At 45.2% G+C, this 23373-nt stretch overlaps 1 protein-coding gene across 1 annotated transcript in view; it reads right to left on the reverse strand.

The window, feature by feature from the left end:
* Positions 1-644: 644 nt before the first annotated feature.
* LOC121287572 (arrestin domain-containing protein 5-like) overlaps positions 645-23373 on the reverse strand; it is a 38437-nt gene continuing 15708 nt past the window's right edge. Inside the window, exons 2-3 of the mRNA XM_041205501.1 lie at positions 18851-19077; positions 645-1226 (exon numbers count right to left, since the gene is read on the reverse strand). Of these exons, the coding sequence (XP_041061435.1) occupies positions 645-1226; positions 18851-19077 (809 nt within the window). The remainder of the gene's footprint in view (positions 1227-18850; positions 19078-23373) is intronic.

The following is a 23373-nucleotide window of genomic DNA, read 5'->3' on the forward strand; positions in this document are numbered from 1 at the left end:
AAGTGGTTTTACAGCTAACACTTGGCCCAAGTTCTTTCACTGTTGCTCGGTCAAGGTCATGGAACTCCCTTCCTAACAGCACCGTGGGTGTACCTACACCAGATGGACTGCAACAGCTCAAGATGGTGGCTCATCACCACCTTCTCAAGGGCAATTAGGGATGGGCAACAAATGTTGGCCTAGCCAGCGACTCTCAAATCCCATAAAAGAATTAAAAGAAGTGGTCTCCTGGTCTTGTTTCAACTGCATGAGAGAATTAAAGAGGAATTATCCAGAGTTTCCTCTCCTCTGGGTTTTCTCTAACTTTTAGTCCTTTCCAGGGCAATTTACTGCTGAGAGGGGGGATGGGGTGAAGCAGGGTTGAGTAGCGGTTAGGAAGTATCTTCTCACAATGCTCCAGCCTGTGGGCCCGGCTTGATGGACCAACTGGTCTTTTCCTGCCGGTCATTTTCTTATGCCACCTACATCCATCATATAACACGACGTAGCTGAAAATTGAAATAAAACATTTATTTAAAGAAAGATAGACATATTTGTTAGTTTGGATTTAGTAGTGTTTATATCTATCTAACACACAGTATAATGTTTCTGGTCCTGGGTTCTCCTATGAATTAAATTCAAGTTGGATATTCAAACTGCGAGTTCTAAAGAGAAATGTGCACTGGAGTTGTTCCAATCTTAATGGGAGCTGAGGCTGTTACTGAGATGTGATGTGCTGGGATGGGAATTGTCACTTGTAGCTGGTATGTGATTGATATAATCTTACACCTTGACATGTCGCTGATAAACATTGGTTTAGGCAGCTGTAAGGATCCAAGGATTTTTGTGACCTGTCTTGGCGGAGCCTCAATCATTGCCTCCATCTTTTTCAGTTCACTCTTCTCAATGAACTCTCGGTAATGGTCACACAATGCTTCCTGAACGAATGCCTTATACTTGATCTCAGTGCCAATGGAGTAAGAGATTAGCCGGAGAAACCTCACCGTTCGGTTGTCTATTTCAGATGTGATGATGATGTCTTCTCCAGGGACGAATCCGCTCTTGTCCACTGTCACATTCATAGAAATCCCTGGGACCTTCCAGCACCAGTATGAGATCTCTTTCTCAGCTGTGAGCAGCAGAGGGAGCTGGAGATAAAGGGAACAAATGGTATCACTGTCTCTTGGAAAATAGAAAGGTAAAGTTTCAAATATTGAAATGGAAAATGTTGGAGGAACAGTCAGCATCTGTTAGAGGGGAGCAACAGTTTAGATAGAGTTAGCTAAAGAGGGGTGGATAACACTCGTGTGGAGCATCAAACGGACTACAGGAGCCGAATTACCTGTTTCTGTGGCATATGGCCTATGTAGCTGTAAGATTAAATGCCCCAGATGTCACTTCTGCATCGGACTTCCTTTTATCTTTATCAATGTTGAATAGTCAGTCTTAGTTCAGTGACAGCAGGTTGTGGAGTCAAGGCCCATTCTAGAGACTTGAGCGCAAAATATAGACTCTTGAGTACAGACTAACCCCTAACTCTGCCATTACAATTATAAACCAGTAAGAGTAAACCCCTTCAGTGGATTGGAGGCAAAACTGGGAACCTTAGAAACATAGAATGGTTACAGTACAGAAGGAGGTAATTCAGCCCATTGTATCTGTGCTGGCCCTCTGAAAGAGCAATTCACCTATTGCCACTCTCATACCTTTTCCCCATAGCCCTGCATATCTTTCCTTTTCAGATAAAGGTCCAATTCCCTTTTGAAAGCCATGATTGAACCTGCCTCCACCACACTTTCAGGCAGTGTATCCCAGATCCTAACCACTCGCTGTGTAAAAAGGTTTTTCCTCATGAAACTCTTGCTTCTTTTGCTAATCAACTTAAACCTGTGCCCTCTGGTTCCTGATCCTTCCACCAATGGGAACAGTTTCTCCTTATCTACTCTGAATAACTCTATCAAATTTCCTCTCAACTTTCTCTTCTCCAAGAAGCACATCCCCAGCTTCTCCAATCTATCCATGTAACTGAGGTTCCTCATCCCCGAAACCAGTTTTGTGAGTCCTTTTACATTCTCTCTAAAACCTTTACATTCTTTCTAAAGTGTAGTGACCAGAACTTGATGCAATACTCTAGTTGAGGCTAACAAGTGTTTTATACAGTTTTAACTGAAAAGGTCATACAGACTCAAAACATTAACTCTGTTTCTCTCTCCACAGATGCTGTCAGACCTGCAGCATTTTATGTTTTTATTTCAGATTTCCAGCATCCGCAGTATTTTGTTTTTATTTTAACATAACTGCCTTGCTTTTGAACTCTAGGGCCATATTTATTAAGCCCAGTATTCCGTATGCTTTATTAACCGCTCTTACAACCTGTCCTGCCACCTTCAATGATTTGTGCACTTATACACCTAGGTCCCTCTGCTCCTGGGCCCTCTTTTGGAATTGTACCCTTCATTTTGTATTGTCTCTCTACATTCTTCCTACCAAAATGAATCACTTCACACTTTGCATTAAATTTCATCTGTCAATTGCCTGCCCATTCCACCAACCTATGTCCCTTTGAAGTTCTACACTATCTTCCTCACAAATCATAATATTCAAGTTTTGTGTCATCCCCAAATTTCTAATTTGTGCTCGGTATACCAAGGTCTACATCATTAATGTCTATCAGGAAGAGGAGGGGTCCTAACACAGTCCCCTGGAGAACTCCCCTATAAATCTTCCTCCAGTCTGTAAGTTCATTATTGCTCTCTGTTTCCTGTCACTCAGCCAATTTCGTATCCATGTTATTACTGTCCCTTTTATTTCATGAGCTCTAACTTTGCTCAAAAGTCGGTTGTGCCGGACTTTGTCAAATGCCTTTTGGAAATCCATGTACACCACATCAACCACATTACCCTCATCAACCTTCTCTGTTACCTCAACTGAAAAACTCAAGCAAGTTAGTTCTGAGCAAATCCTGGAGTCAGATGTGTATTGTCAGCTATGCTAGTAATAGTTTATGTTGGGGAAGGAAACAGTTAACTCACAAGGCATTCTATTGCTAATTATCAGTCATCAACCTAAGTACCCACTTGGATGCATAAAAAGGATGCTTTATTGACTCCTTGAATCACATTTTAATTTGATGTTGTAAGTTTCCTTTGAGATTAGTTTTTCCTTATGCAGTACCGCTTTAAGAAGGATTTGGACAGGTTAGGAGAATGGGCAAAGAAGTGGCAGATGGAATACAATGTGGGTATGTGTGAGGTCATGCACTTTGGTAGGAAGAATAAAGGCATAGACTATTTTCTAAATGGGGAGACAATTCAGAAATCTGAAGTGCAAAGGGACTTGGGAGTCCTAGTCCAGGATTCTCTTCAGGTTAACTTGCAGGTTGAGTCAGTAGTTAGGAAGGCAAATGCAATGTTGGCATTTATTTCAAGAGGACTAGAATATAAAAGCAGGGATGTGCTGCTGAATCTTTATAAGGCTCTGGTCAGACCACATTTAGAATATTGTGAGCAATCTCAGGAAGGATGTGCTGGCCCTGGAGAGGGTCCAGAGGAGGTTCACGAGAATGATCCCAGGAATGAAAGGCTTAACATATGAGGAACGTTTGAGGACTCTGGGTCTATACTCGATGGAGTTTAGAAGGATGAGGGGGGATCTGATTGAAACTTACAGAATACTGAAAGGCCTGGATAGAGTGGACGTGGGGAAGATGTTTCCATTAGTAGGAGAGACTAGGATCCGAGGGCACAGCCTCAGAGTAAAGGGAAGACCTTTTAGAACAGAAATGAGAAACTTCTTTAGCCAGAGAGTGGTGAATCTATGGAATTCATTGGCACAGAAGGCTGTGGAGGCCAGGTCATTGAGTGTTTTTAAGACGGAGATAGATAGGTTCTTGATTGGTAAGGGGATCAAAGGTTACGGGGAGAAGGCGGGAGAATGGGGTTGAGAAACTTATCAGCCATGATTGAATGGCGGAGCAGACTCGATGGCCGATGGGCCTAATTTCTGCTCCTATGTCTTATGGTCTTATGGCTGCTTCTTACTTTGTCCCTTGTTTTCTTTAATTTAGTTTATTTGGTTACTCAAAAGAGTAAAAGGGAAAACAGGTGAGACAAGTTCTCTCTGTAGAGTTTTATGCATTCAGGAAAGAAGTAAAACTCTGCTGTTGGTAGAAGTCTTTTTCTTTGCTGTCTGGAGAGAGAGAGAACTTTATGCACTCTAAAAAGAAGTAAAACTGTTAGAAGAAGTCTTTCTTTCTTTTGCTTCAAGATTCAAGAACTGCAAGCACAATAACAACTGGGAGCTGGGTACATCCTAGCAACTCCTTGAATTGCTAGGTGAAGCAATTCTGAAGTAACAGCTGGAATCCTAATTGCAGCCGCTGCTGCCTTCAGCCTCCTTGTTTTCCTGAACCTGCTCCCCAGCCCGCTGCCTTCACTGGGGTCCCAGGAGCCTGAGAGGCCTACGGGCCTAGGAGGTGGGAGAGGGGAGCCAGAGACAGGGAGACATGGAGAGGGACTACAGCATTTTCAAGGGGAAAAAACAGGACATTATCCTTAACATCAAGAGGTGGGTGCTTGAATATTTGGTGGATTGTGAGCATGGAGAAGAGAAGAAGAAAACACCATGCAAAGACTCAGGGAGGTGGCCTGTGATAGGATCCTGCCTCCCTCCACTTCTCTCCCGCCCACCCGGCCCCTTTGGTGCCTAAGTCTGGGTAGCTAGTGCTGCCCAGTGAAGAAAGAAGCTAAAACATCTGAACTCTGTGTGGAGGAATGTACCTGGCAGCATTAGCTGCCAGGAGAAAACATTCCCCACCCCACCCAGGGGGAAAGACCTTCCCACCTCCCCCCCCAATAACATTTTATTTATAAGAAAACTTTGGGGTGGGTGTAGCTCTAGGTAAAATGGTGTCACCATCTTCACCAGTGGCAGGGCCATCCAGGTCGTATGCAGGGGTAGCTGCCTGCTCATCCCCTGCACCTGCAACTCCTGTGGCCCCATCACCATTTAAATTACTAACCAAGAGCCTTGGAGTAAAGAGCTACATCCACCCCACCATGACAATAGAGGAGTGCAAAAAAGCCATGGCTGGGGTTGTTGGCCCCTCAGCCATCGTTGCCGCTTCCTGGATGTATGGCAAAGCAGTCTTCTTTCTGAGGACCAAGTGGGCGGTGAACCTGGTCCTGGCCAGGGGGCTCACCATGGGTGGGACATTCCTGCCTGTAGACCCTCTTGCAGCTGCCGTGCAGAGCATCATTCTTCCTCATGTCCCACCCTTTGTACCCAGTGAGCTCCTTCTCCCCTGCTTACATCATCTTGGGGAGGTTAGCTCTGGGGTTGTGCTGATCCGGCTTGGCCATGGGGAGGACATCCTGTGACGCATATACTCCTTCCGACATAAGGCATTTATAAACGTGGCCCGGGAGGAGGTACTGGAGCGCGGGTTCCTCGTGGAACATGAAGAGACCAATTACAAGGTCTTTTGGTTGGCGGATGGGGTGCGATGCCATGCCTGTAAGGAGGTGGGGCACGTGTGGAAGCATTGTCCTGTCTTCAAGGGTGTCAAAGTCACTGAGGTGGCCATGGCTGGCACCACCCCCACCTGTCTCTCCTTGGAGAACAACCCTAGGCCCCCACTGGAGGATCTGTAATGGTGGTCATGCCTTCTAAGACCACTGGTGGGGTTGGGGGGGGAGGGAGAGACCACCCATCCAAAGGGAAAAAAAGAGCCAGGAGAGCCCTCAGCCCCTGGAGTAACCCAAAATTAGCCCTCAGCCTGAGTTTGGAAAGGTTCCACCCCCTCCCGAGCCCAACCCTGGGCCCGACATACCAGTGTGGGGCCCACTCATATGCCCAGGACTCATCGCAACAGCATGGGAACATTCGTGTGTCCCTAAATCCTTTGTCCTCCTAGAGAAAATGGCTATACTGAAACCTCAGACGTCAAAGCAACAGGTCGGGGTCCCTGGTAGTGCAGACAGTTCCCCAGCCTCTTCCCAGGAAGAGGCACCACCCCTTGGAGGGGGAGGATCTTGTGTCTGGTGGGGTAAAGAGTGATTTCTCTTCTCCCCCAGCCCCCCATTTCCTGGGTAGTCCTCTCCCTGCCCTCTAAAATGGTCAGAGAGTATTGATATGCCCGTTGGGTTGGGAGTCAAGGTAGATGTGGCCCCTGTTTTGTTCTTCCTCAGACCTCTTGCTGCCCTTAGATGTTTGTCCCACCTGATGACTGCAGCAGCACCGCGCCCACTGGGTCATGGGTGGGGGGGGCAGGAGGAGGGTCCACTCATCTCGCCTCCATTGACTCAGTTGAGTGCATTGTCCTCGGGCGGGGTGGGGGTGGGGGGCAGGCGTGGATTTCAACTGTACCCTCGAGGCCAGGGACTGACTCGGTGCCGTGCTGCGCTTGCTAGGTGTGAGGAAGTTGAAGGACCTTACCGGGTCCTTCGACTTCGTGGACGTCTGGTGACATCTCCAGTACCTTCACTTTTGTGAGGCCTGGAGTCAGAGAGTCCAGACTCGACCTCCCTGTGTTTCTAAGGCATGTGTGTCCTGCGTTCCGTCGGCCTCTGTGCAGCAGGTGCTGTGTTTGGACCACCATCTGGTGTGGGCGGAACTTGTACAGTTTTGTGCTTGGATGTGGTACATGTACTAACACTTTAAAAACCTGCTGCTGGAGGATGAGCAGTTCCTGGACTCGTTCTGTCGATTCTGGGTCGGCTGGAGAAGGAAGCGGGGAGGCTCCCCCCTCCTTGAGGCTATGGTGGGACGTGGGCGAGGCTCATGTCCGCGTCTTCTGTCAGGAGTACATGAGGGAGTCAACAAAGGGGCGGAAATTCAGGATCAAGGAGTTGGAGAAGGAGGTGCTCCACCTGGAGGTGCATCTCTGTTAGCCTGACGGGGACCCGGCCCTGTGGCTGGCATATGAGGAGAAGAAGGGCGTGCTGCGGGACCTGCAACTCGCTGGGTCCTGTGGCGTGTACATGAGGTCACAGATCCAGTTCCTCCAGGACCTGGACCACGGCTCCCCCTTCTACTCACTGGAAAAAAGGCACGGGGTCCATCAGCAGCTCCTTGCGCTGCTGGCCAACGATGGATCCCTTGTCTCAGATCCAGAAGGCATAAGGGCTCACGTCTGTGACTATTGCACCACTCTGTCCTCTCCGGATCCGTCCAGCGAGGATGCTCGTAGAGTCCTGTGGGAGGACTTGCCCCAGGTTGTCCAGAGGGCACCGGAAAGCTTGACCCTCCTATCGGTCTGGGGGAGCTGACCGACACCCTCGACAGCCTCTCTAGGGGCAAATCCTCAAGGCTGGATGGGCTGACTGTGGAGTTCTTCAAGGCATCCTGGGGAACAGCTATGTAGTGTTCCTGGGGGAGAGCATCGTGACCGGGGGTGATGCCCCTCTTGTGTTGCAGGGCGGTCATTGCCCTGCTGCCTAAGAGGGGTGATCTCTGCCTCTATTAAGAACTGGCGCCCAGTCTCCCCTCTGTGCGGGAGCCCCGTACAACCAAAGGAAGTGTTGCTTCATGGACTGCCAAGATACCTGTGTTTTTGTGGTCTTGTGGAGTCTGTGGATCAAATGTATGCTAGGCTGCACTCCCTCTACAGTTACCTGAAAAAAACTTTTACTTCTGTTTTGTTTGCACTTCAGCCCCACGCGCCTGATGCAGAGGGGGGCAGGGAGGGAGCAGGACCTCCTCATGAACCTGTTCCTGGGCCTGGCCAAGTTGGCCATCAACAGGTCCAGGCAGCGGGTGACCGAGGGTGTTGTCCAGCCTGACTGTCTGCCCCTCTTCTGTGGCTGCATGTCCCTGGAGAGGGAGAAGGCAATGTCCGCTAGCACCATCGAGGCCTTCCGTACCCGTTGGGTACTGCAGGGACTGGGATGCTTTATTGACCCCCTTAATCTCATTTTAATTTGATGATGCAAGTTTCCTTTGGGATGAGTTTTTCCTTTTGTAATACTACTTTAAGGGGCTGCTTCCTACTTTGTCCTTTGTTTTCCTTAACTTAGTTTTTGATTACTCAAAGGAGTAAAAGGGAAAATCTGAAGGAGTGCGTTTTGGTCTCGGTCTTTATTGCCTAATAGCTATTGGAGCTTAACAATGGTAGCAAAGGATGGTTGCTACTTGTAAGTGAAAAGATTGGAAACTAAGCTTTCTTCAGACAAAAGACTGTATTTGGAGTTAACTTTAAGAGCAGAGTCACTCAAAAATGGCTCAATCAAAATGTAATTTCAGGTTATGATTACCTTCCGATGTTTTCTGAGCGTCAACCATATGACCAATGGAAGAATGAAGTAACCATGTGGATACGGATTACGTTCTTGCCAAGGAAAAACCAAGGAATGGCCTTGGCACTTTTACTACCGTATGAAAGCAAAATAAGCTGCAAAGTATTTTCAGAGTTGGAGATGAGCATTTGGACACAAATGAAGGTTTGGAAACATTAATAAATGAAGGTTTGGAAACATTATTAAATTTTATGGATAAGATCTATCAATAGGATGATTTATTATAGGCTTAAGAAGCGTGGTCAGATTTTGACAAATTTAGAAAGTTGGCAGATAGTTCCATGGAAGATTACATAATGGAATTTAGTAGACTATATGCAAGATTGGGGAATTTCCAGACGGAAATTTTGCAATCGGTGCTGGCATTTAAATTACTAGACAGTGCCAGAGTATCAAATATGGACAAGCTTCTAGTTTTGACAGGAGTTAAATTTGCAGAAAGATGCACAGATGTCAGAAGCTCTTAAAAAAAAAATTCCGGCAGCGTTCATGGCGCAAATGGATCATTTGGCGGTAAGACAGAAAATGGAGGATACAATGTTAACGGGATGCTGAGAACGTCTAGAAACAAGACACCGGCATCTGTACAAAAGGAGAATTTTAATTAGAAACGATGAGGATAGAAACACCTTTGACAGTCAAGGCAGGAGAAAAGAATTGGGGAATTGCAACAAAAGAATGAACCCGAGAAATGTTCAATCGGTGTTTTAGCTGTGATTCAAAATACAGTTATGCAATGAATTGTCCTAAACAATACAATGTGTTCGGAATTAAACATGAGATAGAAGGCTCAAGAAGAGGGAGATATTGACCAAAGATGGGGAATTGTATTAGTTACAAAAGGTTTCGGCCCGATGATGAATGTCTTGGTTGCAGAGTCCTTTGATTGTGCGGTGTTAGAAAGTGGACGTACATTTACTGTGTGTGGAATAGACTGGTTAAAATGCTACCTGGACTCTTTAAATGACAAGGATGGGAATAAGGGTAAGACTTTGTCTGCACTGCAGTGCTGTTTTGGGCTGCAGTAGAATGCTTCAGTTGGAGTTTGGTGACTTGAGGGAGTTCAGAGAGGAGGGAGAAGGCACTCCCTTCCTTTTCTGCCTTTCCTCAAAGAAGAGCGGCAACCTTGGTAAGTAGGACCTGGTGGGTAAATTAGCAAAGTGTATTATTTTTAAACAAGTTGCTATGTTTGGATTTAACTGAGAACCACCAGGAATAAGGGAAATTTAGGGCCAATATAATATTTGATAATCCAAAGTAGAATAAAGTTAACGTAAATGAAGTGGAGTTAAGTCATGGCAGGGCAGCTGAGTCGAGTGGAACGCGGGTCCTATAATGTGTTTGAAGTCACGGACACTACTGGTGACTAGACGACCACGTGCAGGAAGTGCTGCCAGCTGCAGAAACTTGCTCCAAGTTTCAGAGCTTGAGAGGTGGCTGAAGTCACTGTGGCACATCCGCGAGGCTGAAAGCTATGTGGATAGCACGTTCAGAGAGGTAGTCACACCGCAGCTTAAGGGTCTGGAGACAGAGAATGTGACCACCAGGCAGTCCAAGAGAAGTAGACAGGTATTGCAGGAGTCCCCTGGGGTCCCGCTCACAAATCGGTTTTCCATTTTGGAAGCTGTTGAGGGCAATTCTTCCCCAGAGGAGTGCAGTCAGAGCCAAGATTATGGCACCACGAGCAACTCGGCTGTACAGGAAGGGAGGAAGAATGGAACAACAATAGTGATAGGGAATTCATTGGTTAGGTTAGGGGAGTAGACAGGTGTTTCTGTGGCTGTAGACATGACTCCAGGGTGGTATGTTGCCTCCCTGGTGCCAGGGTCAAGGATGTCACAGAGCGGCTGCAGGACATTCTTCTGGGGGAGGGTGATCAGCCAGTGGTCATGGTCCACATTGGTACCAATGACTTAGGTAGGAAGTGGTATGTGGTCCTACAATCAGAATTTAGGGAGCTAGGTAGAAAATTAGCAAGCAGGGCCTCCAAAGTAGTAATCTCCGGAGTACAGAAATAGGATAAGGCAGATAAATGTATGGCTGGAAAGATGGTGCAGGAGGGAGGGCTTTAGATTCCTAGGACTGGCTCTGGGGGAGATGGCATCTGTGGTTGCACCTGAACAGAGCTGGGACTGAGTTCCTTGCGGGGTGCTTTGCTACTGCTGTTGGGAGGGCTTTAAACTAACTTGGCAGGGGTATGGGAAACAAGAGAAAATTTTAGAGGAATATCAGTGCACACAAAATACTGGGAGGGACAGATAACACGAGTATAGAAAATAGTAAGTTAATAAGTAAAATAAGGTAAGGGAGAAAGTAACAAAATCTAAATCAAGGTTATTCTGCTTGTATGTGAATGCACGGAGTATAGTAAATATATTTGAGGAGTTACAGGTGCAGATTGCCATTTGGAAATATGATGTTGTAGTGATAACAGAGACCTGGCTCAAGGATGGGCAGAACTAGGTGTTAAATATTCCCGGGTGCAAAGTGTTCAGAAGGATAGGGAAGGAGGAGGGGTGGCGGTATTGGTTAAGGAGAGCATTGCAGTGCTGGAGAAAGAGGATGTCCCAGAGGGCTCAAGGACAGAATCAAGTTGGCTAGAGCTAAGGAACAAAAAAGGTGCAATTACATTGTTCGGTGTAGTCTATAGACCATCAACTAGTGAGGAGGACGTAGAAGAACAAATCTGCAGGGAAATTAGAGGTGTAAGCAATGTAGAGTAGTTATAATGGGTGACTTTAATTACACAAATGTGGACTGGGACAGTGGTAGTGTGAAGGGCAGAGAAGGGGCAAAAGTTCCTAGATTGTGCTCAGGAGAATTTTCTACAGCAGTATATGTAAATGAGATGGGCCAAGTAGATCAAGGTTCAGTGGGGGAACATTTAGGAGACAGTGATCATTGTATTGTAAGTTTTAGAATGATAGAAAAGGACAACAGGAAGTCCAGATTAAGAATAATTAACTGGACGAGAGCTGACTTCGATGGGCAAGAATGGAGCTGGGCCAACAGACTGGAATGAAAAATTGTCAGTAAAAACTGTAGCTGAACAATGGGCTACCTTCAAAAAAGAATTGGTTCGGGCACAGTTAAGGTATATTCCATCAAAATGGAAATGTAAGGCAAACAAATCCAGAGCTCCCTGGATGAAAAAGGCGATTAAGCAAAAGTGCGCTTGTGTTAGCTAGAAAATACAATTGAGAACCAGGAAGAATAGAGAAGTTTCAAAGGGGAGGTGAAAAAGCATATTAGAGAAGCAAAGCAGGATTGAGAAGATTGGCAGCCAATATAAAGGGGAATCCCAAGTCTTCTATAGGCATATAAATAGTAAAAGGGTGGTTAAAGGAGGAATAGGGCTGTTTAGGGACCTAAAAGGGAATTTACACATGGATGAAGGGGCCATGGCTGAGGTATTAAACAAATACTTTGCATCGGCCTTTACCAAGGAGGGAGGTGCTACCCAGGCCATGGTGACAGATGAGGAAACTCTTGTCACTAGAAGGGTTCAAAATTGATAAGGAGGAAATGTTGAATAGACTGTGGTACTTAAAGTTGACATGGCACTGGGACCGGATGAGATGCATCAAAGGATATTGAAGGAAGTGAGAGTAGAAATTGCAGGGGCACTATCCATAATTTTTGTCTTCCCTAGACTTGGTTGGTGCCAGAGGACTGTAGAATTGCAAACATTATGCCCTTGTTCAAAAAAAGTTGTAAGGATAAGCCCAGCAATTACAGACCAGTCGGTTTAACTCTAGTGGTGGGGAAGATTCTAGAAACAATTATTCAGGATAGAATTAGTAGTCGCGTGGAAAAATATAAGTTGCTAAGGAAGAGCCAGCTTGGTTTCCAAAGGGGAAATTGTGTTTAGCTAACTAGCTGGAGTTTTTTGACGAGGTAACAGAAAAGGTCGATTGAGGGTAATGCTGTTGATGTGGTGTACGTGGACTTTCAGAAGGCATTTCATACAGTGCCACACAACAGACTTGGGAAAAGTTATTGCTCATGGAATAAAAGGGACAGTAGCAATGTGGATACAAAATTGGCTGAAAATAGGAAGCAGAGAGTAATGGTCAATGGATATTTTTCAGGCTGGAGGAAGGTTTTTGTAGTGGATTTCCCCAAGGGTTGATATTGGGACCCCTTGCTTTTCCTGATGTACATTAATGATCTAGATCTTGGTGTGCAGGGGACAATTTCAAAGTTTGTGGATGATATGGAGCTTGAGAGTGTTATGAACTGTGAGGAGGATGGTGTGGAACTTCAAAAGGACATAGACAAGTTGGTGGAGTGGGCAGATGGATGGCAGATGAAGTTCAATGCAGAGAAGTGTGAGGTGATGCATTTTGGTAGGAAGAACATTGACAGATGATATAAATGATGAAATTTTGAAGGGGGTGCAGGATCAGAAAGACCTGCATCTATATGTGCATAGATCTTTGAAGGTGGCAGGACAGGTGGAGGGAGCAGTTAATAAAGCAAGAGCAGGGGTGTTATGCTGAATTTATATAAGACACTTGTTAGACTACAGCTGGAATATTGTGTATAGTTCTGGGCACCACACCATAGGAAGGATGTGAACACATTGGAGAGAGTGCAGAAGAGATTTACAAGAATGGTTCCAGGGATGAGAAACTTCAGCTATGAAGATAAGTTGGGACTATTCTCCTTGGAGAGAAGGCGGCCAAGGGGAGATTTGATAGAGATGTTCAAAATCATGAGGGGGCTGGACAGAGTAGATGGCGAGCCGCTATTCCTGCTTGGAAAAGGATCAAGAACGAGAGGCATGAATTTAAAGTGATTTGCAAAAGAAGACAATGTGACGTGAGAACTTTTTCTCTCAACGGGTGGTTCGGGTCTGCAACGCACTGCCTGGAAGTGTGGTGGAGGCGGGTTCAATCGAGGCATTCAAGAAGGCATTAGATGATTATTTGAATAGGAACAGTGTGTAGGGGTGTGGAGAAAAGACAGGGCAATGCCATCTAGGCCATAATGCTCATTTGGAGAGCCAGTGTAGACACGATGGGCCGAATAGCCTCATTCCGTGCTGTTAAAATTCTGTGATTCTGTGAATTTGAGAGTTCTACCAGTTTTGCATTTAGAGGTGATAATACCCTAACATCTTTAAAAAGGGTAGTGATTCCCTGTAAAGATAGCTGGAGTCAATCATTTCATCAGCACGGACGTAGTATCTAGCAAAATACCATCAGTGTTGAGCAGAACATTGATGAAGAATGTGCAAATAAAGCAGGACATGGAAAATTACAAGGACATTTTATTTGAGAAAACCTGTGGATTTACAATTTACACAATCTGTGCACTATTGTATTCCCTTAATGAAACCTAATTTTTCTACTAAGGAAATTAAAGAAGTGCTATTAGCACTATCGGGGGTAGGAATTTACAGGACAAAAACTATTGTGTTAAAATTGCATAGGCAGTTTGCCCATCCTACTTTGCAAAGATTAAAAATTTTGCTAAGGGATGGAGAGTACGCTAATCTTAGAGGAGATAAATGAGTGATGTGATATATGTAAGAAATACAGAAGGACACCATTGCAGCCTATTGTCAGTCACCCTTTGCGAGGGATTTCCATGAAGTTGTGGCAACGGATTTAAAGGTGTGGGATAAAAGAGCATTTATATTTTCCATTCTGCAGATTTGGCATCAAGGTTTAGCCAGTTGACAATCTTATACAGTAAAGAGAATAATTGTGGATCAGGTTGTGGAAAAGTGGATAGGGACCGAATTGGGATCACCAACGAACTTCGTCACAGATAATGGGGGGGGGATTTGCGAATGGTGAGTTTCTGGATATTTGTGAAAACATAAATATGATAGTTATGTATACAGCAGCAGGAAGTCCTTTTAGTAACGGAATGTGTGAAAGGAATTATGCGGTGATAGATGAGATATTTTGTGCGATTTTAGCAGGTAGACCAAGCTGTAAATTAACATTTGCTGTAGCATGGGCTGTTCATGTCAAGAATTCACTGCAGATGATTTGGGGCTAAAGTCCATATCAGTTGGTTTTTGGTAGAAACCCAAAATTTCCTTCAGTCCTGAATAATCATCCCCCAGCTTGGGAGGGAACTATGATTAGCTCTACCTTTTTCTGAGCGTTTAAATGCACTACACGCGAGCAGAAGAGCATTCCTTAAAGCCAAAATATCAGAAAGAATTAGGCGAGCTTTAAGACATTTATGTACAACCATCAGAAACTGTTTTCAATTAGAGAGACATGGTATACTACAACAGAGACGAACTTAACGAATGGAAAGGTCCGGGAAAGATTATAGGTAAAGGTGGTAAAATAGTTCCTTTACAGCATGGGAACCAGACTATTCGGGTACACTCATCAAGGTTAGTTGGCGGGGATTACAAATTTGTGGGTCCAGAAAGAATTATAGGAAGTGATGAGAAACCATGTACTTCTCATACCCATATGTTGCATAATTGAGAGGCTGAGGCTGACAGGGTATCTGAAGATGGACATAGTAATTCGGATGAACGAGATAACGTGATTTGTCCCAGAGGATAACTGCCAAAAGCTGGCACTAAAGTTGCATACTTGCCAGAAGGGGCCAGTCAATGGTAAGATGTGACGATTGCAGGTAGAGCAGGGAAGGCCACTGGAAAATATAAACACTGGTTAAATGTACGAGATAAAGGACAGGAGGTTAGGCCTATGGATTGGGAACATGAAGTACAAAAATGGAAAGCACGAAAACGTAGTATCAGTTCAGATCAGTTCTGGGAGTGAACATGCTTCTAGGAAGAGATAGCAAATTATTGAAAGAACATTTATAAATAGGAGAGGGAGATCAAATAGTGACAGTGTGTGATAGAGGGTACAGCTTAAGGTCAAGGAATATGGCGCAGACTGGTAATGCTACAAGGAGCAGAAGCCCATGTGATTGAGAAGACTTAGTAGCTTCAAACAAGTTAGATGATAAATTAATAAAGGAAGCCAAACAGCAAGAACTACATAATTGGTAAGAATTTTGGGTGTACACAGAGGTGCCACATAGAGGACAACCAGCTCTATCTCATAAATGGACATGCATAGAAAAGGTGCTTCCTGATGGGACTTGTAAAGCTGAAGCCAGGCTAGTGGCACAAGGGTTTGAAAAAAAATTGGGTGACCAGGATATAAGAGTAGCTTCACCTACGGCAGGAAAAGTTATTCTGAAGATCCTTATGGCTCTGTTAGCCGCAAATGCTTGGAAATGTAAGTTAATTGATACTAAAGCTGCCTTTTTGCAGGGACACCAAATTCAAAGGGAAATTTTTCTCTGGCCACCAAAAGAGGTGCCAAATGAAGAAAGGACACTGGAATCTAAATAAATGCATATATGGGTTTAAATGACGCCTCCAGAGTTTGGTATTTCTCAGGTGAGGTTAGTTTGTTAAAGTTCAGCTGTCTTCAGTTGGAGGCAGACCTGGCAATGTTTTATTCGCACCATGGAGGTGTAAGATCGAAATCCCCTCCTACTGGGAAATTTATGGAACATAATTTGAAACCCACGGACATGTTTTGACCTCATGATTGAAACGATAAATTTCAAAAAGATAAGCTACAGTCAACAGTACAGGGCTGGACAGCAAATGGTTAATTTGGACATTTGGTGAAAACACTGACTCATAAAAAGAGTTTGGACATTGATTAATGTGATCAAGAAGTCTGATTACCCAATACAATGGCACAAAGGACATATCATCAATACAATATACTCAAATTATTCAACCACCACATGGAACAGGGTCATACAAACCCTCATCAACTTTGGAGCCAGGTGCTGTTACTGTGCTACCTCAAACTACAGGATAATTGCTCATACAATGAGAAATGATATATTGATATAAATTGTCTGGATACATCTACCATGTAAAACCCTGCATTGTTTCAACCAGCAGAAGCTGATGACTTTTATCTGGCCTTTGCATGGAATCAACTAAATGGACATTGGAACAACAGGGGATTGTTTTCACAGGTCTGAGTTAAATTATAAAAGAGCAGATCTGAGGTTTTGGGCTGCAGTCGGAAGGAGGGACAAGTTTGCTCACCTTGGCTCAGGGCGACTGTCAACACCAGCTGTATTGGGCATTGTAAGTTTCAGCCAAATTGTAGTGATGTTGGTCTGAGGGTTTTGTGAAGGTCTGGGGCAAAAACTTGGGTGTTTTTTTACTGGTACCTTATAACTTGTTTCAGCCATATCTTGGTGATTATTGGTCCGAGCGATTTTTTTCTTAAGGTTTCAGGAAAGGACGTACTTTTTTGCCTGTGTTTTTGTAAGTTTTAACCGAGTTGTGGTGACTTTGTGGGAATAGGTTGTTTTAAATTTTAGATTTTGTACTGTGGGGTTGTGGGTGATTCAATAAAGCAATTGTGAATTGTTAGAAGAAACTTGTCTTGCTGGTCACTCCGTTCAAGCCATACACTTGTGAATCTGGTGTCACGAACTTGAGTGTGAGAAGGATCTCTAAGGGAAAAGGGGAGCCCCTACAGAGGGAAACTTGCAGGCATCTTTATGATGCATGTAGACTATTTTTTTGTGGGGAAGTAGTAGCGAATGTGAAACCGTTTCATTAATGGGCTCAGAACATAGTTCAAAATTGAAGTTGGGCTTCTGGTGCATTTAAATGCATTGGATTGGAAATCAGGTAGAATGGATTGCACGTCATTTTACATCAGCAATCCTACTTGGAAAATGGCAATACCATTACAATTAGTCATGGTAGGGCCTCCCGGAAAGATACAGCAGCTTCTGAAACGGAAGAAGAGGAACTCTGAAGTCTAATTAGGCAACACAATTGGTTAGGCAAACAAACAAGGCTGGAAGTCAGTTTTGGAATTGAACACTAAATTGGATAATCCCAAGGTTGAAGAAATCATTCAAGCAAACAAAATATTGATAAAATTGAAAATAGAGCAGGGTGTTTTCAAATTCCCATCTTTGGGTATCTTAGAAAAATTTAACTGTTTAGTGATGTGTCTTTTGCAAATCTGTGATGGATTTTCGAGGGAGGATTTATAATATTTCTCATGGGTGGGGGGGAAAGGTAAATGTTGCCATTTGGCATGGGAATCTAAAAGGATACGAAGAGTTGTAAAAAGTATGTTGTCAGTGGAGACTCTTGCCCTTGTTGAGGAGGTGGATATGGCATTCTTTATATCAAAGATGCTGGCAGAAATTTTAAATGGAAAAGGATATTCAGGAACGGTACCTAAAAAATGTCTTGTAGACAAGTCATTGCGGGGAAAGTGTTCATTCTACGAAGTGTGTTGATGAAAAGAGATGTGAATTAACAGTGCAAGCTTAAAACAGATGCTAGAGAATAAGGAGGTTGTGAAGATCAAACGGATTGAAAACTGCTACCAAATGTCCAACTTTTTCATGAAAAGAGGAGTGAGCGCAAAGGGTTATTGGGGATCCTCAAAGAGGGATGGCTTTTTTGAGAAAAGGAATATTCTTTTTGTGTGGACATTCCATGCATATGTTTTTTTTAAGAATGGGGAATAAGGTGGATGAAAAATATATATTGATGTTTGTGTTATGGAAAAGAAGATCCATGTTTATTTTTTGTGGTCATATATACTTGGTTACTTTTGGGAATCTGTTAGGGAAGGAAACAGCTAACTTGCAAGGAGCTAAATTGCTAATTATCACTTAACAACCTAAGTATCCTTTTGAATATATAAAAGGGAAAATGGGTCTGGACACGCCTTGGCATGCCATGTTGCCGTCCGGTGGCAGAGGTCCCCATTGGGGGGCTCTTTACACAGGAGTCCTCCCCCTTACCATCGGGGACCTCTGCAGGGTGTTGCATGCGGCAGTCCCATACAACCATAGGATGTGTTGCTTCATGGACTCCAAGACACCTGCATTCTTTGCGGTCTTGTGGTGTCTGTGGACCATGAGTACATCAGTAATACTAGGCTGCAGTCCCTCTTCAGTTATCTGAAAAACCTTTTACCTCTGTTTAGTTTGCACTTCAGCCCCATGCTCCTGATCTATGGGCACGCGGTGTGGAGGAGGGCAGAGGGGGAGGAGGGCCTCCTCATGAACCTGCTCCTGGGCCTGGCCAAGTTGGCCATCAACAGCGGGTGACTGAGGGGTGTCATATGGCCCAATTGTCTGCGCCTCTTCCATGGCTACATTTGCATCCAGGTGTCCCTGGAGAGGGAGCACGTGGTGTCTGCTGGCTCCACCGAAGTCTTCCATGCCCGTTGGGCACCGCGGGGGCTGGGATGCTTTATTGATCCCCTTAATCATATTTTAATTTGATGCTTATGTAAGTTTCCTTTGGGATGAGTCTTTCCTTTTGCAATACCCCTTTAAGGGGCTGCTTCTTACTTTGTCCCTCGATTCTTTAATTTAGTTTATTTGGTTACTCAAAAGAGTAAAAGGGAAAACCGGTGAGACAAGTTCTCTACAGAGAGAGAGAGAGTTTTATGCACCAGAAATAAAACTCTATCTGTATATGTCAGTCTTGGTTTCTGCCTTTATTGCCAAAAGCAATTTACACCATGTACTGTTCACCAATTCTAGAATCTCTCATATCTAGTAGGTACCTTGTTACTGGGGTCAAGATTAAGGTTGAACGTTTCCTGTACGTTCAAGGTCTTCTCCACTTGTGCTAGGGTTCCTCCCGTGGCCGTGCAGAATGCCCGCACATAATAATGGATTTTCCCATGACTGCCACTAAAGCTAGAAGGGAGGGCATTGTCCAGTTTGTGGCTGAACTGGAAGACGTGGGAGCCAGCATCCAGGGCCTGTTCCAATCCTTCAGCATCGTGGTCTATGGAGAGAAAGGTGGATGTTCTGTTTAGACAGTGCACTTTAGGTAAATGTTAGCAATGGAAAGAAAGACTTAATTTATATAGCACCTTTTATGATCTAAGAATATCCCAAAGTACTTTACAGCCAATGCAGTCACTTTGTAACAAAGCAAATGTGGCGGCCACTTTTTGGACAGAGAGCTCCCAAAAACAATATAATGAATGGCCAGATAATGTGTTGGTGTGATGTTGGCTGAGGGATAAATTGATAAGTATTAGCCAGGACAATAGAGAAGGCACCCTGCTTTCCATTAACACCCACCTGAGAGGGCCAACATGGGGCTGGAGTTTTGCTACCAAGGCAGGGAGCTTGAGTTGGGAAATTTCCCGATTTGGCAGACCCATCTCGGTTTAAAGGGCCCCACTGGAAGCCCACTCTATCCCACCCCCGAATCCTTGGACCCAATTTTCACTCTGAGGAGGTGAAGGTAGCAGGAGATGGGGGTAGCACAGAGTCAGGCCTGCCGACCGTAGGCAGCCATCAGAGGGCATGAGTGCATGGTTAGAAGGACCTCCTCAGCTCGCTGGGCCTTTGTCCCAGTTGTTTTAGAAACTGTTTGGCCCTCTTGTCCTCACCCCTCACACCCTCTCACCCACTCCCATGCCCTCTATTCCCCATACCACCTCCATGCCAATTCATATCCTCTCGTCCACCTATCCACATGCACCTGATACCCCTCCATGACATCTCCATAGCACTTATCCACTAGCCACCATTGGTGTTCCCCAGGAGCCATGTAGAGATGACTAGTATAGCTCTTACTCATACACACTTGACAGTGAAAATAACTCCCATCCATTAAACCCTTTCATAGTTTTTAAATCTCAAGTTAATCTGTTAAAGTGAATACTGAATAGAAGTTTTACAATGCTTCTGTTCAGTAGCCACATCAAAGACAGATATTCCTTTAATAGCTTCTTTAAAGTGTCAAACTCTGAAATCAGAACCACCCCCCCCCCCTCCCCCCCAACCCTTGCTGAGATAATTGTAGCTTTTGAAACTCAACCAAGCATTTATAATGCCATAGCAGCCCCTGGGAAATGTCAACAAAGAACTCAATGAAACTGTGGAGCCGACACCAGATAGCCTCTCAATCAAAGCAGTCCAGTGGACATTCTTTTAACTCTCACTGACAACTTGAGCCTGTTTTTTTTCAAGTTTAAAGTGCAGGGAACTAAAACACTTCAAGTCATGACACTAAAACACACCTTATCTACCCTTTGAGCATTTTACCCATCTCCAATATTCTCCCTCCACCTGGACCCCTCCCTCTGGATTCTTACCTTCTCTCGATCTTTTCATTGAGAACTGTTGGCGCGACATTAGTCGTCTCAATTTCTCTGCTCCTCTCACCCATTCTAACCTGTCTCTCTCTGAACTTACTGCACTCCATTCTCTCAGGTCCAACCCTGACATTGTCATCAAACCCGCTGACAAGGGTGGTGCTGTTGTTGTCTGGCGCACTGACCTCTACCTCGCGGAGGCTGAGCGTCAACTCGCAGACACTTCCTCCTACCTCTCCCTGGACCATGACCCCACCACTGAACATCAAGCCATTGTTTCCAGGACTGTCACTGACCTCATCTCCTCTGGGGATCTCCCTCCCACAGCTTCCAACCTGATAGTCGCCCAACCTCGGACGGCCCGCTTCTATCTCCTACCCAAAATCCGCAAACAGAACTGCCCCGGTAGACCGATCGTCTCAGCTTGCTCCTACCCCACAGAACTCATTTCTCGTTATCTTGACTCCCTTCTCTCTCCCCTTGTCCAGTCCCTTCCCACCTACATCCGTGATTCCTCTGACACCTTACGTCACATCAACAATTTCCAGTTCCCTGGCCCCAACCGCTTCCTCTTCACCATGGACGTCCAATCCCTCTACACATCCATCCCCCACCAGGATGGTCTGAGGGCCCTTAGCTTCTTCCTCGAACAGAGGCCCAAACAATCCCCATCCACCACTACTCTCCTCCGTCTGGCTGAACTTGTTCTCACGCTGAACAATTTCTCCTTCAACTCCTCTCACTTCCTCCAAATAAAAGGTGTGGCTATGGGAACCCGCATGGGCCCCAGCTATGCCTGTCTCTTTATGGGGTATGTGGAACATTCCTTGTTGCAGTCCTAATCCGGCCCCCTTCCACAACTCTTTCTCCGGTACATCGATGATTACGTCGGTGCTGCTTCATGCTCTCGTCGGGACTTGGAAAAATTTATTAATTTTGCTTCCAATCTCCACCCCTCCATCATTTTCACGTGGTCCATCTCTGACACTTCCCTTCCCTTCCTTGACCTCTCTGTCTCAATCTCTGGTGATAGACCAATATCCACTACAAACCCACCGACTCCCACAGCTATCTCGACTACAGCTCCTCACACCCCGCTTCCTGTAAGGACTCCATCCCATTCTCTCAGTTCCTTCGCCTCCGTTGCATCTGTTCCGATGATGCTACCTTCAAAAACAGTTCCTCTGACATGTCCTCCTTCTTCCTTAACCGAGGTTTTCCACCCACGGTCGTTGACAGGGCCCTCAACCGTGTCCGGCCCATCTCCCGCGCATCCGCCCTCACGCCTTCTCCTCCCTCCCAGAAACATGATAGGGTCCCCCTTGTCCTCACTTATCACCCCACCAGCCTCCGCATTCAAAGGATCATCCTCCGCCATTTCCGCCAACTCCAGCATGATGCCACCACCAAACACATCTTCCCTTCACCCCCCTTATCGGCATTCCGTAGGGATCGCTCCCTCCGGGACACCCTGGTCCACTCCTCCATCACCCCCTACTCCTCAACCCCCTCCTATGGCAACACCCCATGCCCACGCAAAAGATGCAACACCTGCCCCTTCACTTCCTCTCTCCTCACCGTCCAAGGACCCAAACACTCCTTTCAAATGAAGCAGCATTTCACTTGCATTTCCCCCAACTTAGTCTACTGCATTTGTTGCTCCCAATGTGGTCTCCTCTACATTGGAGAGACCAAACGTAAACTGGGCGACCACTTTGCAGAACACCTGCGGTCTGTCCGCAAGAATGACCCAAACCTCCCTGTCGCTTGCCATTTTAACACTCCACCCTGCTCTCTTGCCCACATGTCTGTCCTTGGCTTGCTGCATTGTTCCAGTCAAGCCCAACGCAAACTGGAGGAACAACACCTCATCTTCCGACTAGGCACTTTACAGCCTTCCGGACTGAATATTGAATTCAACAACTTTAGGTCGTGAGCTCCCTCCCCCATCCCCACCCCCTTTCTGTTTCCCCCTTCCTTTTTTTTCCAATAAATTATAAAGATTTTCCTTTTCCCACCTATTTCCATTATTTTAAAAAAAAACCCCACTAGAGCTATACCTTGAGTGCCCTACCATCCATTCTTAATTAGCACATTCGTTTAGATAATATCACCAACTTTAACTTTAACATCTATGTGTTCTATTGTACTATTGTCGTTGACATCTTTTGATGATCTGCTTCTATCACTGCTTGTTTGTCCCTACAACCACACCCCCCCCTCCACCTCTCTCTCTCTCTATCTCTCCGCCCCCCACACACACACCTTAAACCAGCTTATATTTCAACTCTTTCTTGGACTCAAACTCAAGTCCTGTCGAAGGGTCATGAGGACTCGAAACGTCAACTCTTTTCTTCTCTGCCGATGCTGCCAGACCTGCTGAGTTTTTCCAGGTAATTCTGTTTTTGTTTTGGATTTCCAGCATCCGCAGTTTTTTTGTTTTTATCTTCGAGCATTTATGTCTACTCCATAAATTTGTGATCCCCACACTGTGAATTAAGGCCCTTGGAACAGCTGAAATGGGAGTTCAACGTTAAGTTCAAATGGCCCTTCTGTGTTTGGGTTTCCCGCCTGTGTGAATCATGCACTACCCCCTTCCCCCACCGGCAAAATTTGGATGTGTCAGAAATGGGGTCAGGACTTCCGTTAGCCCAGCCAGTTTAAAAGATCACAGAGTCTGTCTGACTCTACAAAAAGTGATGCCATAAGCCGGGTTTAACATGTCATCCAAAAGACAACATCTCCAACAGTGCAGCACTCCCTGAGTACTGAACTAGATTTAATGCTCAATGGTCTGAACCCGATGAGACACAGCTGAAAATGTACTTGGGTCTGGGACAGTATGTTTCATCAATACCTCATGAGTGAGCTGTAAACTACAAAGACTTTGTGACCAGCACAGAATCAGGGGTTGATATTATTTCAATTGAAAAATCTAGGTACAGGGTCAAAGCCCATAGCGCAGGACACCA

The sequence above is a fragment of the Carcharodon carcharias genome, chromosome 14 (genome assembly GCF_017639515.1).
Source record: "Carcharodon carcharias isolate sCarCar2 chromosome 14, sCarCar2.pri, whole genome shotgun sequence".
Taxonomy (NCBI): Eukaryota; Metazoa; Chordata; class Chondrichthyes; order Lamniformes; family Lamnidae; genus Carcharodon; species Carcharodon carcharias.